Raw genomic sequence first — 15,080 nt, forward strand, 5'->3', positions numbered from 1 at the left:
ATTTTTTCTAATATCCAATTTAAACCTCCCCTGATGCAACTTGAGGCCATTTCCTCTTGTCCTGTGAGGAAAGAGTTTGCCTCCTCAGCGCATTGAGTCATTATGCTCTGAATCAGGAAAATAAATTGTCCTTAGTGTAAGTGGAAATATTTATGTTGATCTTGTAATATTACCACAATTCTTGATCCCAAGTTGCATCTGCAGTGATGACTACACAGTGAAATGGCCTGTTTAGTTTTCCTGTGTTAATTTTCCTTAGCCTATGCCTTTGCTTTCATATTGCAGAAGAAGAAAAAGAGGTTTGGCTTGCTTTCATATTCTTCAAGATTGCTAAATCATCCTCTGAAAACCTTCTGTTTATCTTTTCCTCAAGCAAGTTATTGAGAGCTCTTAGGAGAAACGTGTGTCTGGATCAAAATTTAGAGCTCAGGACCAGTAATGTTTTTGCAAACATAGCAAATTAAGTGTGATTGGTTTAGTTCACTTTTGGCACAGCTAAGAGCCTTCATTTGAACAGTTACCACAGCTTAGCTGACACATCAACTTGACAAGCTCCTATGTAACCTGATGGTAGTACAGGGGCTACAGCTCAAAATGGGAAAGGAAACATGACTATTCACTCCAGGAACAAACCTGGGAAGGGGCTGTGACTAAAAGCAAGTCTACACAGGAACATTCAGGAAAATTAGGCAAATTAGTTGGAGATGTGAGTTTAATTTTCCCTAAGTAAGATTAATCAAAGCCTTGCATGACAGCTCTAATTCAGAAATAAGGTAGCTCTAATGCATTGAATAAACTGGATACCGGCCTCTTACTTCCACCTCCTTCTCTTGGTTTGGATCAGCAGGTAAATTACCACAGCAACTCTGATGAAGTTCTTTCTTAGGCCACATGCAGTCACTACTCTGGCCAGTGTAAATAAGAGAGACAGTAAGAATCTAGTAGCACGCTCCCAGGGCTCACTGTTTTGTACATGTAACCATGTCTTGCACTAGGTGTGCTGTCCAGAAGGGTTGGGTAAGAAGCAGTCTTATTGCTTCCCAGTTCATGTGCATGGCTGGCTAAGATAAACATGGTCTAAACTTGAATGAACAGAGGTTGAACTATTAAAATTATAACACCATGAATTTTTCTGAAGGGTAAGGAACAAACCCATCTTGTAGATCTAAACCTTTTTAAGCACCAGGAAAAGAAAAGGGAAACTGATTCAGTGCGATGAGGTTCACAGTGGGCTATCTTATATGTTAGTGTCAATGTGAAGGGTCTCCGATAGTCTTGTGATTCACGTAATGAGATGAATAATGCATAAAGTCATGTAGTTTGTTTCTTTCAGAAATAGAAAAATCTTAAATTAAGTTACTGCTGGCCTCAGATTTCATTTAAAATCTAGTAGAAGAGCAAACCTGGTCAGAACTATGCTATAAAGCAAACAGATGCACAGAATTGGTAATGGTTCGGGTTGTTACTTCTTTCTAAAACCATCTGGTGCCTGAATTGAGTAAATTGCAATAAAATAGCAGTACTTATGTGCTTTGCTGTTGCAAGAGACACTTTTTTTTTTCCTGTAGAAACCTGGCTGATTTGACCTAAACAGGTTTTACAGCACTTTTTGAAAGGCTTGTCTGCACATGCATGTTTTACCACAGTAGTTGTGCTGGCATAGCTGAAACACCACAGCATTCAATGCACTGATGTAAAGTAGTTTCTGCTAGTTCAAATTATACCTAAAAGGGAAGCATTTGAAACTGGGGGTGGTGATGGTGTATTGTGTTAAGACAATGAGGGACAAGTAAAAAACATAGGTATCGTCTCTCTAAATCGCCAAGTTTTACTTGCTGTATTGTCACATAGGTAACCTGCACTTTGTCTTGCCAAATGCAACTACCAGTACCTGGGGAAAATATCAACTGAGTAAAATCACAGGCAGAAGCAGGAGAGATACTCAAGTAGAAGGAGCAGACTATGATGGATGAGTGAAAGCAGAGAAAAAGAAAGCTGTAGAAAGCAAAGTCAGAGGAGGCTCTGAAGTAAACTTTCCCTGATGTTACCTGTGTCTGTCTAGCTGGCACTGCTGAATTTCTGGGAAGATTTTTACTGGTTACTGAATTGCACAGCTATAACTCACCCATCATTATAATTGGCAAAGCACCAAAAATTTGAAAATTATTAGGCACATTTGACATTCTTAAAGTTGCATTATATTCTGAGACAATACAGTATAGTTTCAATAAAAGATAGAGAGGTTAAATCCCTGCTTTAATGCAAAATGGTGGAGCGATGTTCAACAAGTTTATAGTGCTGCATTGGAAAACATGCAGCCCAGATTTGTTGCAAAGGTTCCTTCTGAGCTGGTCTCAGAAGCCCGTGCTGAAATTTTTCTGGAACTTCCGAGTTCCTTTTAGTTGTTCTCTTTTATACAACCGCCTCTTTGTATAGGCTTTGACTAAACACAAGCTTCAGTTTACCAGAACTCTGTACGCTTTGAATCTGTACTTCCTCTCGTAAGGAGAAATGCTGGTACATCCAGCTGCTTTTCTTAACATGTTTTCTTTGAGGTGCACCGCACCACTTTGAACCCAGTTTTTGTTTCTCCTTTCAGCCTGCCTTCTTTCCCCTAGCTCTGTCACTTAGCACACCTGCTAACATCGTGCAATTGAATGGTAAGAATTCCATAAAGTCATGATGTGTATTGCACTTTTGCATACAGATATGGGGGGGGGGGGGGGGGGGGGGGGGGAGGGAAATCCATAAGGATTATTTTTTACATGATTACCTGTGAATTTTATTGCAGTTTTGTCCATATCTGGTAGTGGTTGTTGATGGTGCCATTAAGCTGGCCTCGCTGGACCAGTAGTTTGAACCAGTGTGACAATTTCCATGTTCATTGCAAAAATGCAGTGGAGGGACAACAGAGGTTGGCAGGTCATGATTAAAGTGCTCTTAGTTATTGGAAGTTAAGACAAAGCTTACCTACACAGAACACTGCTGGATAACCCTCACTTAAGATAAGCATTGTGCTGACTTTATGATAATTATTAATCATTCATGAACAGTGAATAGGTGTTATTTTGTAAGTAAGTGTACTTTCAATACCAAAGTGCTACTAGTATTAAAAAAACGTTCAAAATATATGTTTAGATAAGGCTAAATAAACAAGGCAAACTGAGAATACATGTGCCAGCTTGTTTGAATTACACTTTACAAAGAGAAAATCTGTGTTTTGAACCTTCAGGGTTATGAGGAAAAGTCACCTGGATTTTTATAGAATTTCTGTGTATTGGCTTTCATCACGAACTTGAATGGTTTTTGTACAAGATTATGCTTTTACCAGGCGATTGCATAGAAATTATGATACCATGACACACCCAAAACTTGCCCTCATATTCATGAGCTGTGTGATTTGGCAGCAAATGTTTTTCTTATATCGTTCTTTTCTAGTCACAAATATCTTTTTTTCCCTATGAATTATTTGCAGAAGCTCTGCAGCTATTGGTATAATTGCATTGTTTTGAGATTTTGGTGAGTTCTAAGCACTACTGATGCTTTTACGTTCATCATCCCATTTTAAAAAGTGATCATTATTGCACTGTGGTGTTTACTGGTTTGCCTTTGAGTTTTCCACTGACACTTCTCATCTGGTGGCATGTATAAAATGGCACTTGTAAAAAAAAATCTAGCTTGAGTTGCACATCTTTCTAAGAAGTGACAGCAGCAGGTTTAGAAGTCCGAGGACAGTATTTATATATGCAACATTCACACTGTTTTTAAGTATTGATTGGATCCAATCCCCATCTGGTGTAAACTTGCACAAGTTTATCAGCTTCGTTTCGCTGTTCTAGTTTATAGCAACTCTGAATGTGGCCCTTAATATTCTAGCTGATGTCTGCAAAACTTAAAATTTGATGCTCCCATCAAAACTGAGAATTTTTAACCTAAGTGAAGTTATGTTAGAACTATTGGTAATGCAGTAAGTGTATTTTTCTCATTCTCAGTGTGGGTAGCATTTTACCTTACTTGAGCTGTTTCAAAGTTATGTGAATGACTTAAGGCTTCACCTAGAGTTAACAGAGATACATAGGCATTTCTAGACTAGTTTATCTCCCCCTCAAACAGGTATCTAAGATATGTAAGATTAAAAAAACTCTCAAAATACTCATGTCTCCTCCTTGTTGAAGGAACCTAGAAAAGTCTTTTTTAGAAATGAGTTTTCTTCAAATTTTCTAGAACGTAGGATTTTTTAAAAAACTTTTAAAAATTAGTCAGTGTTGGACAAGATGAATCCCACCCCTCTTTGCCATCTGTCTTTAACTCTGTTGTCCCTGGTGCTTATTTCCCATCTGATTTCCCTGGCAAGAAATAATTGCTTTCAACAAAGTGGTTGCTGTTTATACAAAATGCTGGTGTTGATTGGGAGTGCATGGGTCTGGGTTCTGCTTTCATGCGTGCTGGTGTGAGTTTGTGGTGACTGCTGTCATTCCGTTAGTGAGGTTTAGACGGCTTTCTCTCTCCAGCTTGGGTTAAGCCCATCCAGACTGTACACCACAGTAGGTACTGCATTTCCCTGGCAGGTGTGAAAGCAGACTTTAAGTCTCTGACCTTTTGTAGTTACAAAGAAAAGCTCCTGACTGTGATCCAGTGCAGCATGGTCTACCTTGAATTTGCACATATGGATTTAAGCAAACAGTCTTCCTTATCGCCTTGGGCCATTAGCTCTGAAGTCTAATAATAATATACATGTCAGTACAGCTAAATAGTTTAGCAAGATAACGCAACAAGACATGTGGATAGAGCCTGAGATTCTAGGTAGCACAGAGTCCAGGCAGAAGTGAAATAAATTTTTTGTTCCACTGATTCCCTGCCTTTTACTGTTTGCACTGCTGCACCCCATAAGCTTTCAAAATATACACCTGGCAAAATACGTGCAATTTGCCTTTGAATGTTTCCTCAGCAGGACTCAGATATCTTTGATAGCATTTACTTGTTGCAGAAGGTTTTTTCTCTCTTTTTTTATTTTTATTTTTTTTAATCCGAGATGCCCCTCATTGTCTGTTGAAAAGCAGGGCGTTGGCTTTAAATGCTGAGGTTTTGCTTTTCATATGCAGCTGTTCTGTACCAAACCATTGACAACGGAATTGCTTTGGAAAGCTTGTGCCCCTCCCTCTGAGATCACTATATTATTCTTTCCATTGTCCTGCTTTCTTTTCAGAACATATTTAGGGAGACAAGCTTTGCACGTTTCTTATTCAAAGGACTTTGAAGTCGCATTCAACAAAAATAATGTATTTAAAACCATAAATATTTATTTACAGAGTAATTCAGTTCATTACAGAATTGGTAGCCTTTAATGATTGGCAGTCCTTAAAGGAATCTTCAGCGGGGGCGGGCTGAGCCTGTAAATCAAGGAACAACTGACTTATTGAATTTAATACCTGAGTGATTAATAATAAATTTTAATTTGAAGGCACCCATGCCTGAAGGTCTCGAGGTGTTGTAGCATAGATGAAAAAAGAAAGAAGGAAAGAAAAAAACTACAGTAAAAGAAAGTAACTTATATGCCTGAATTAAAACAAAAGAATACTTGGAACCTACGTAAATGAACCTTCTCACCTGTAAAACAAACTGTGAGAATGAAAAGGATCTTAGATGTGAGATACTTTGAGATACTGCTGTGCTTCCACACATACAGCTTTGCTTAGACCATTCTACTGGCCAGCTTTAAGGGAAGACGAGAATGTCACCCACCTTCTTCACTTACTTCTGGTAGAGCTTTCCTTTGACACAGGCATTACCTTTATGGGTTTTGGTGACAAGCTGATTCTGTTTTTCACGATGGTTAGGGACCCTAACGTGAAGTGGAGCAGGGAAATAGAGCAAGCCTGCTTCTGTGAAATCTAAAGAATATGCATAGTTTTCATGGCTGTGTGAAATATTCTCTGTTCCCAGCTGATGGGAAAATTAAAATTATTATGGCATTTTTTGGCATATGAACACAGTAATCACATTGATGCTTTTCTCTTCCAAGTGCCACCAGAATATTTTAGGAAAATGCAAATATTACCCTTAGCCTATATCCCCCATCTCCACTGTGACTACTATAATGCTTCTCTAAAGCTCACAGAAACCACCAAAATAAGGCTGGGGAAAGCCCATACATGACTTTTCCCAAATAAATATATAATGCATTTGTTGTGCAGTGTAGCATTCATTAGTCCATCCATCTTTTTGATTATCATCTGAAATCTGTGGGTATTTGAAAATGTCAGCAATGCATACATTTTTAGTGGGGTTTTTTTTGGAAATCAAATTGAAATGCTCATCTGAAATGTATTGTAGAAAAGCAAGGAATTGTTTTACATACTTTATTGCAAAAGTTAATGTAAAAAACACAATATGTTCTCTTTAGGACAGAATGTCATTGCCATAGTCCCAGGAGCCAACCTGCTTTTAAATTTTGAAGACCTGAAAAGAGCTTCGGATGTCATCCAGAAAGCCAGAGTGGTTGTTTGCCAGCTAGAAATAACCCCTGCTGTTTCTCTTGAAGCTCTGAAAATGGCACATGCCAGTGGAGGTAATTTAACATAAGCCATTCTGTTTCTGTCATTTCTGTTGCATGAAAAATATTCTTTATCATGCTTTCTAAATAAAGATCCTGTGGTCTATTCTGGTGTCTGTCATACTAGTTTTATTTAGAAATGAAACAATAGCCAATAAATTCATGCTACGCTAATGAAAACTGGATTCAGTTTTAAAATTTTGCAGTGTTTACCTTGAATGGCAAATCAACCCATACCCTTATAATCTCCCCGTATATGTCTGGTGCTGCCTTTTGTCCTATTTTCATGCTGTGACTAAATACAGTGTAATGCTGTTAGGTCAGGAGCTATGGGCCTGACTCTGGTATTATTTTTGAGCAGAACAAGCATAATGAATGCAAGTCAGTGAAGTTCCACACACAATAAAGTGAATGAAATGACCTCAAAAACAGACTTATGCCCTTATTCTCCCAGCATAGCAGTAGGTATGGCTGTGGTTTTCTATGTAGAAGTTAACATCCTTAAAGTAAAAGAAAATGCTTTGTCTTCTTAACTAAAACTCTTTGAGTGTGACTTGGCATGCTGCCATTGAATAGACAGTCATGGTCTGTGAAATTATTCGTAAATTGTTACTGTGCTGTACTTTTAAATGTAGCCCATTGTTCCTTCGGTGTAGCGTATACATAGATAAAAGCTGACATTTTGCTTGAACAGGATGGGGTTTCACTACTGACATGATGGTTTTTGTTGTTTAAGCGCCTGTAATGCTTTCAGTTACTCAAGCACAGTTACCACAGTATTTGAACACTAACTAAATAATTATGCAAGTGAGGCATCTATATGAGATTAAAAATATGTTGTTCACACCACCTATCCAGAAGATAAGACTGTGAGGGAATAGCTCGTAGTATGGCCAATCATGCAACAGTTCAGGGATGGAACTGGGATCAGAACTAACTGGTTCCTTGCGGCCGGGCCCAGGCTTGCTCCAGTAGATCATAACACGCTGGGTTTGTTGATTCTTCAGTCATCCTTCTGCACCGAGATCTGCTGTGCAACTGTTGTGATCACTAGTCTTCACACACTAGTGAAGATGTCAGATGTAGCAGCACTTAATCCATCACGTTCGTGCATTTTGAGCTGATTTAAGCAGTTGTGTTAGACGTGAGGCTGGGAAAGAGTGGCTTTTAAATTGTGGTGGTTATAGCAATAAACTCTAGAAAGAGAACTGCACACGGGGAAAAATTATTGTTACTTCTGTTTCAAATGCCAAAAGTGGGTTCATGCAAACCTAGTAAAAACTAAAAACTTTAGAAAACAGTAGCACCTGGAACGCTTAAAATGTGTGTATGTGTGTATGTGCAACAGAGTTTACTGTATTTTTTGTTGTTTTGCAAAAACAGATAAAAGCATTCTTAACCTAGTGGTTAATGGACTATAGTTGAGTCATGAGTCAATATCCATGACTTATTTTGTCTGCTTCTAACTCCATGCATAGTTTTGTTAAGAGGTGTCACACTTTTGTCACCCTCATATGACAAGATGCCAGCCTGTGACAGAAGAAAAAGACAGGATATTTTAAAGGCAATTAAAAACAAAATCCAAACCTGATGCGTGGAACAGACATGCAAGCATTTAGCAACTGTAGACAGCACTATGTATCAAGGAAAAATAGTAGGTAACTGTGGGCCAGCTGTAGTTCTGTGCTGTCAGTCTGCTATCATTGGGCTGCTCCCGTATCAGGAAAGCTTTGGTTGCTTCTGCTTTAAAGCAGCAGGCTACACATGTTCAAATGTCATGTGCATTCAAATCTAAGTAAACAGCTGAGTTTGTAGCACTGTAAAAATCTATCCTTAGCCAACTGTAAATTGGTAATGCGATTTCCTTTCTTTTAGCCTGCAATACCCTCATGTATAATGCAGTAGTGCATGTTAGGATGTGCACTAGACTATTTTTGTTTAAAACAGATGCATATCCAGATGCCTCAAACCTCTGTTTCAAGGGGGTTTTTGCTTGTTTTTCTTCATTCTTAAAGAAATAAATGATAAGGCGGCAAAAGAATGTGGACACACAGGCAAGAACCCTTTGCTTCTGTTCAGTGAACACCACCTGGATCTGTAAGCTGGAAAGGGACTTATTATATTCTGACATTCTGTCATTGTGGCACTGATTATTAAAGATCTTGTGACAGTCTTGGAGAGAAGGAAGGAGGGAGGGAGAGAAGGGAGGGAGGTTTGTAAATAATTACATGAAGTGGGTATAAATTGTAGTGGAAATCTGACTGGGAAATTCTAGGGGTTTTAGTGGCCATGTGTGGTAAAGCTGCTGCTGCTTCCAAGAGGGGGACCACTTCACTGATGGGCAAAATGTTATTGTGTATCAAAGTCTGTAAAGCAGTTTTAGGGCTTCTGTAATGACAAACCCTGTAAAAGATGGCTGATAATGTCCAACCTGTTAATATTGTAGTGAAGAATGGGCTGGGAGCTGCCTCAGTTATTAAGATTCCATGTCGCTTGCAAGTAAAGGATCTATTTTTCAGGTGCTTCAACTTTTTAATCTTGGGCTGCAATTTTTCATATCAGCTGTTTGTCTGTGGATAAACTCTTTGTAATTTCTGCCAAAGCGCAGTGGCTGCAGAAATCAGTCAAAGGAAAATATCCCCCACCCTACCCCCTTTTAAATATGAATACTGGCTACCTTAAAATCTGCTTAAGACTTGGTAGCAAGGGAGCTTTCTTTTAAAAATAAGCCTTTACAACATTATGGACATCTACCTGATGTTTACTGTATTATCTGCCTTTGGAAAATAACTACCTTTCACATGGACTTGAGGAAATCATTAGAGCTTCACAGCTAGCTTCCCTGGGAGTCTGTCCACACAGGCTGTTGTCCATTTGGGCAGCATGACTTTCAGTGTAATTCCTGAATCTGGTTTTAGGCAACTTCTTTTATACTGTTACAGATCTCTTGTAGGCCCAGAAGTGCAGAGCAGGAGCTTGCTGGATGCAAATACAAAGAGGCAAAGCTGGATGGGAATGGTGGGGATGGAGAGCAGGTTTCAGACAAGGGAAGTTTAGGAGGGATTTGCTTGATTTTTGGGGGTGGTAGAGGAGGAAGGAAGAGAGAAACTGAAAGGAGAACAAAACTGGAGAAGAGAACAGGATTTGTTGAATAGAGAGACTGGAATACGGAGGTAGAGTCGGGGAGTAGGCTGTGGGTACTGGAGGTGGGAAAAAGAAAGCGTTGAGAGGGGGTGTAAAGAGGTATGATGTGATCACCCCCTCCCGCTCAGCAGATACTAAATATGGGAGCAAACTAATAGTAATGTATTACACCTTGTTCACAATGACTCTGTATTACTTAAAACCCAAGTTGGAACACTTCCAGTGCTGCTCCAGACCCACGTGTATTTTGGTATGATACCACATGACAGAGTTTGTTTTCCAATATGTGCTGTTTGTTTGTTTTACCTAAGAAGGTATACCTTAAAGATTTGTGTTTAAATAAACTTTATTAGGGTTGCAGTTCAGAAAATAGGAAATGCAAGAGTTAAGGTTGCCTGTGAAACTTTAATTTGTCTCCTTTCTGCATATGTATTATGTTGTAGTCTTTAATTATGTGATCACATGCTGTTTTTCAGTGGTATGCGATCGTATAATTAAAGAGTTGATTATAAAACATACTGTATTGTAATAATATGAGGGAGTCAAATTAAGATTTCATTGGAAATCCTAATCCTGGCATTTTCAGACTTCTGGGTAAATGTCTTTGTTGCTTTAATACTCTTTTTTATGAGGCAGGTAGAGAGGCATGATAAAGTTCTACACTCAAAGACTAAAACTTTCAGAGTGTTAACCAAAAAGGTCATCTTCTCAGGTTCTCGCTACCCAGATTTCAGAAGTCTCTATGCATCTTCCTCTTTTAGGGAATTAGCTGGGATTCATTCAGAAGTGTTCAGGGTGTCTGAATATTAGGTGCTGTAGCTTAGGTTCTAAGTAAGTATTTAAAGCCAAAAATTTAGGCATTCAAGTTGGAAGATTTGATCACTTACTACAAGGAATATTTCTAAAGTAAGAGAGTGTCCTTTATATAAAAATGATGGCCTTGTGGTTAAGACACAGGAGTATTAATCATAAAATTGGCAAAGTGAGAAACTAAGTCTGCAGACTTCCTGTGCTAACAGTGAGTAAGTCACTGTCCTCATGACAAACCTTTTCTGCTGTTACACGGGGCCTTAGGCTACAGTTTAAAGTTAGGTTAACTAACATATTCTACCACGTGTTAAGCTTAGGTCTAGCTCTGCCAGATAGCATATTAAAAATATACAGTGCCTTGTCTACACAACAGTTTTATAATGTGGCAGTTTGAACAAGTTAGGTAACACATTCAGAAGCACGTTTAACTCTTTGTCTGGACTTGCCCTTCATTACTCCATACCCCTGTTTCTTCATGTGCAGAACGCAGATAACAACACTGAAAACAAATTGCATTACTCTCTAAGGCTTTTTCCCTTGTTTTAAATAATTTAATAATTTCTTGGTTATTTTTTCTGTTGCTCTTCTGTCATGTTCCCATCATGACAGGTGCCTGCACATGAATTAGAAAGGACCTTTAATAAACAAAACTCTAGTAGTTCTATAAAACAAGGACACAGAAACTGAGAGCCACTTGTGTGTTAATAAGAAAATTGGGAGCTGTGAATTAACCACAATGGTGTTTCAGATGATGGTTTATAAATCTAAAACACCAGAGATTTAGACTTTATTTTTCTTCTTCTTTTGTTTCAGTAAAGACTTTATTTAATCCAGCTCCAGCCCTTGCTGACCTAGATCCGCAATTTTATACTCATACTGATATCTTCTGCTGCAATGAAACTGAGGTAATGGTCTTATGTCATGTTAAAGAAGGAGTCTTAAACAGTAACATTTCAGAGGGTTTCTCTTCTCAGAAATTCAGCATAGGGAATGGGGAAACTGAGGCATGCTTCTCTTACACAGGACTTTTGGAGGTGACAAGTTTGATCCCTGACCTAATGAGCAAAGAGGAGTATTCTAAAACACCTTTAGATTGCACTCAAAATTAAATTAATTGTTTGTAGTGAGAAAGTTGTGTCCAGCCATCCTTACGAGTAAATGAGTAAAATAAATCCATAAAAGGATACTTTCAAAATGTTATCACTCAGTGGTAAATACTGAAATAGATCCTTGTCCCTGTTCTGCAGTCCCTTGATATGATTAGCAGGAATGCGCTAGCCATAGTGTTCTGACAGTTTTAAATTCGCTTGCCAGGAGGTGATGCACACATGCTGCACTTGATGGCAAATAGTAGCTTCATATGCCTCTTCCTGTCAGATCTGTTTTCAGTGAATCTGTTTCTTTGGCCTTTCAACTGTATGTTTTCCTTTTTTTTTTCCCCCCCTTTCCCCTCCTTTCCCTCTCCTTTCTAATTCAAGTGCGGTGTTTCTCCCAAAGGAAATTATTTTTGTCACAAGAGACAAATTAAGCGTATCTCATAAGGCCTTCATTTAAATTTCCTATTTATTAGCATTATGCATGTTGTGCTCCTTTCCCTCACCCTCTCTTTATATAAACAGGAATGTGGGAGAAGTAACCTAGTGGATAGAAGCCGTGCCTTGATCATAGTTAAAGTTATCTCCAACAGACATGGTTTCTGCAATGAAAATGATACCTTTGGATAAAGAGGTGGGGCAAAAGCTAAGAGAAAAGCATGTCCCTGCTTTTTTTTGTCTGATGACAATGTCAGTTAGAGTAAGTTCTTCAAGACACAATTGCCCTTTTTTGAAGTTTCTGTTAAAAGCCATCACAAACCGTATCAGAAGTTCTTAGTTCACAAGACTTCTGGCTTTTAAGGGATGGTCAAAGTAATCCAAATGGACATCTGAATTTTATTCTGGGATGTTTCACTATGAGTCTGCCAAGTTCAGATACTCCAGAGCATTCAGGAATTAGCAAAATAGCCAGGTGGGAGGTGCCGTGGCTGCTCAGGCCTCCAGAAGGCAAAGTTTCCAGTGTAGCTGGCGGTGATAACATTTGTGGCTCAGACACTGTCCAGCAGATATCAGAACTCTGTTATTTGTGATGAAGAGAATGCTAAGGCAAAGTATTTATTCTTGTTCAGGGGATGCGCACAAAACCTATATGGTGTTTTCTTCACGCTTTCAGAAAGCACTTGTGCCGGGACTGTGCCCCTGGACTGGCTGAACAGTGCAACAGCACAATTTTGGGCTGAGAACACCCATATTCTCCCACCAATTTAGTAAATGTCATTTGTTGTTTGCTTTTTTCATAATGTCACTAGTTACTTCCCCCCCCCTGCAAAAACTTATCCCCCATATGTTAAAAACAAAACTTTGTTTTTCATTACTTGTCTGTTCCTGACTTTTCTCTCATTGCTCTTTGCAACACACATGTTAAAGTTTTCCCTTTGTTATACTTTATTGCTAGAGGACAGTCTTGAAAGGGACATTCTTTGAGAAGCTTGGCTTGCTGGAGCCAGGATGTATTATTATTACCACCACATGGAGAAAAGAAAATTACTTCTATTTGGAGAACAAGAAATAAAGGTGTATAATTATAATAGATCCCTGCTCACTCATCTACCTTTCCACAGAGCTGGGGGTACAGTTTGCATTCTTTTCTGGTATTTTCTTTTGAAAAGTGATTACCATTTGAAGATAGCTGGGATCACTGCATGCAATCAGGCACACGAATACGCTCTCTACTGTTGAGGAAGCTTCTCTCTTCTGAATTAATGAAAATGGTAGACCTATGGAAGAACCCTGCCAGCCACATCATGGGAGCACAGATCCAAGTGTGGGACTCTTACAAGTGTATTCTGACAAGAATAGCACATAAGTACCTTTGCTTTTAACAATAACCTTTTCATACTTTGCAATGAAATCAATTACGTTAGCACGACTGTAATAATCAATTAAGTTTGATTTCATCCTCCCTGTGTGTCTGATTTATTATTGAATTGACTTTAAGGGATTACTGTTGCCATTGTTCCTTTCTTTTTGCTGAGAAAAAGAGGAAGAATGCAACATTTGTTTTTCTTATGTCACAAGTTTGAAAGTTGTTTTTTTAGTAATTGTTATATATTCATATGCCATCTGTTTTCTGTTTTCTTTCAATGACTTTCTTTAATTTCAGATCCCTGTAATGTATGCACTTGAGAAGTTTGGTATAGAGATAAATGTTTACATACCCAAATAAAGGTTACCAGTCACATCTCTTTATGGCACTTAAAAGCAATAAGTTAATTCTACAAATCTTAAAGATAATTCTGATTTTTTTAAACTTCGTTCATTCAGCCAACTACATCTGCATTTCTTTCATCTTCTTAAATCAGGAAGTACCTAAGACTTGATGATCCAGAATATATACTGGGAAAAGATCATTTTATGCTTTTTTTTTAATATTTTATTTCCTGCAGTATCTACTAGCAGTCAGTCAGAAAAAAGCAATTGGATAAGATGGACCTTTACTCTGATCCACTGTGGCCACTTTTATTTTATGGGTCATTATTATTATTATTCTCTATGGCCAAAGTTATTGAATGTGCTGCTTAAAACTGCCTTCCTGAGATGTTCTGTTCCATCTCCATTGCCTGTACTCCTTGGTATTTCTACGTCTCAAATAACTTCCTTCTAGCCAAAATCCTATTTACATTCCAGACTTACCCCTTTTGGGATCTTTTATTTTTCATTTGGGATGTTTAGGTACTACTAGAAAGGAGAAAAAAAAAAAAAGTATTTCTGCTTTATCTTTCCTAAGTCTTTTAGATAGTTAATAAATTGTCTTGGGTTTAAAGATGAACTATGTAGAGCTATCCAGTTGAACTTCTTCTAAAACATTCTTCTTAACACAGACGTATATGCTAAGACAAGATTAAATCTACACTGATTATTTGTTTTATTTTTTTTTATTGCTTGGTTTGGCTTTCTTAGTGATTCAAATTTACAAGTATTTATCACACAGTTTTACCAAAATGTCTTTATCATTCTTGTTCACCAAGAAATACCTTTAAATGATAAAATCCTATGGTTTTTGAGGATTATGTGAATGATAAGTTTGTGACAGAAGATTATGTTAGCTGTAGAACAGAATACCAGCCATTTAGCTTAAGACATCAGATACACTATGTGAAGTGTTTGTATTGTTAAAAGATGAGGAAAAGAGGGTAGTTCCTGTGGTTAGTTGAATTATTACTGAGTCAGAAGTTTCTGTTATTTACTGCCATGACAGTCAGGAGTTTTGATCTGCAGTGTCTTTGTCACAGAATAAAAGTTTTAAAATGTCAGCTATAGTTTCAGACAGCCATGAGATGTCGGGTCCCAAACATGCAAGTATCAAATAGAACATCACACTTTATATCCATTCTTCATTACATGCTTTAGGATTTAATGAAATCACATGCAGTATCTGGTATAACAGCACAGCTTGTTCTTATGGATTTATGTGCTAGAGAGAAGCAAACAAAATTATACTATCAGTGAATTATCTACCAGTAGTTTGTCTAGAAGGC

The 15,080-nt window shown here is 38.1% G+C and overlaps 1 protein-coding gene across 3 annotated transcripts in view; it reads left to right on the forward strand.

Moving 5' to 3' along the window:
* The window catches only part of RBKS (ribokinase), a 69,824-nt gene that overhangs the window by 27,565 nt on the left and 27,179 nt on the right, over nucleotides 1-15,080 (forward strand). For all 3 annotated transcript variants that reach the window (XM_056357723.1, XM_056357724.1, XM_056357725.1), the window contains 2 exons: nucleotides 6,404-6,568; nucleotides 11,321-11,412. In XM_056357723.1, coding sequence (XP_056213698.1) covers nucleotides 6,404-6,568; nucleotides 11,321-11,412 — 257 coding nt within the window. The remainder of the gene's footprint in view (nucleotides 1-6,403; nucleotides 6,569-11,320; nucleotides 11,413-15,080) is intronic.

Source organism: Falco biarmicus, chromosome 12 (genome assembly GCF_023638135.1).
Source record: "Falco biarmicus isolate bFalBia1 chromosome 12, bFalBia1.pri, whole genome shotgun sequence".
NCBI classification, from domain to species: Eukaryota; Metazoa; Chordata; class Aves; order Falconiformes; family Falconidae; genus Falco; species Falco biarmicus.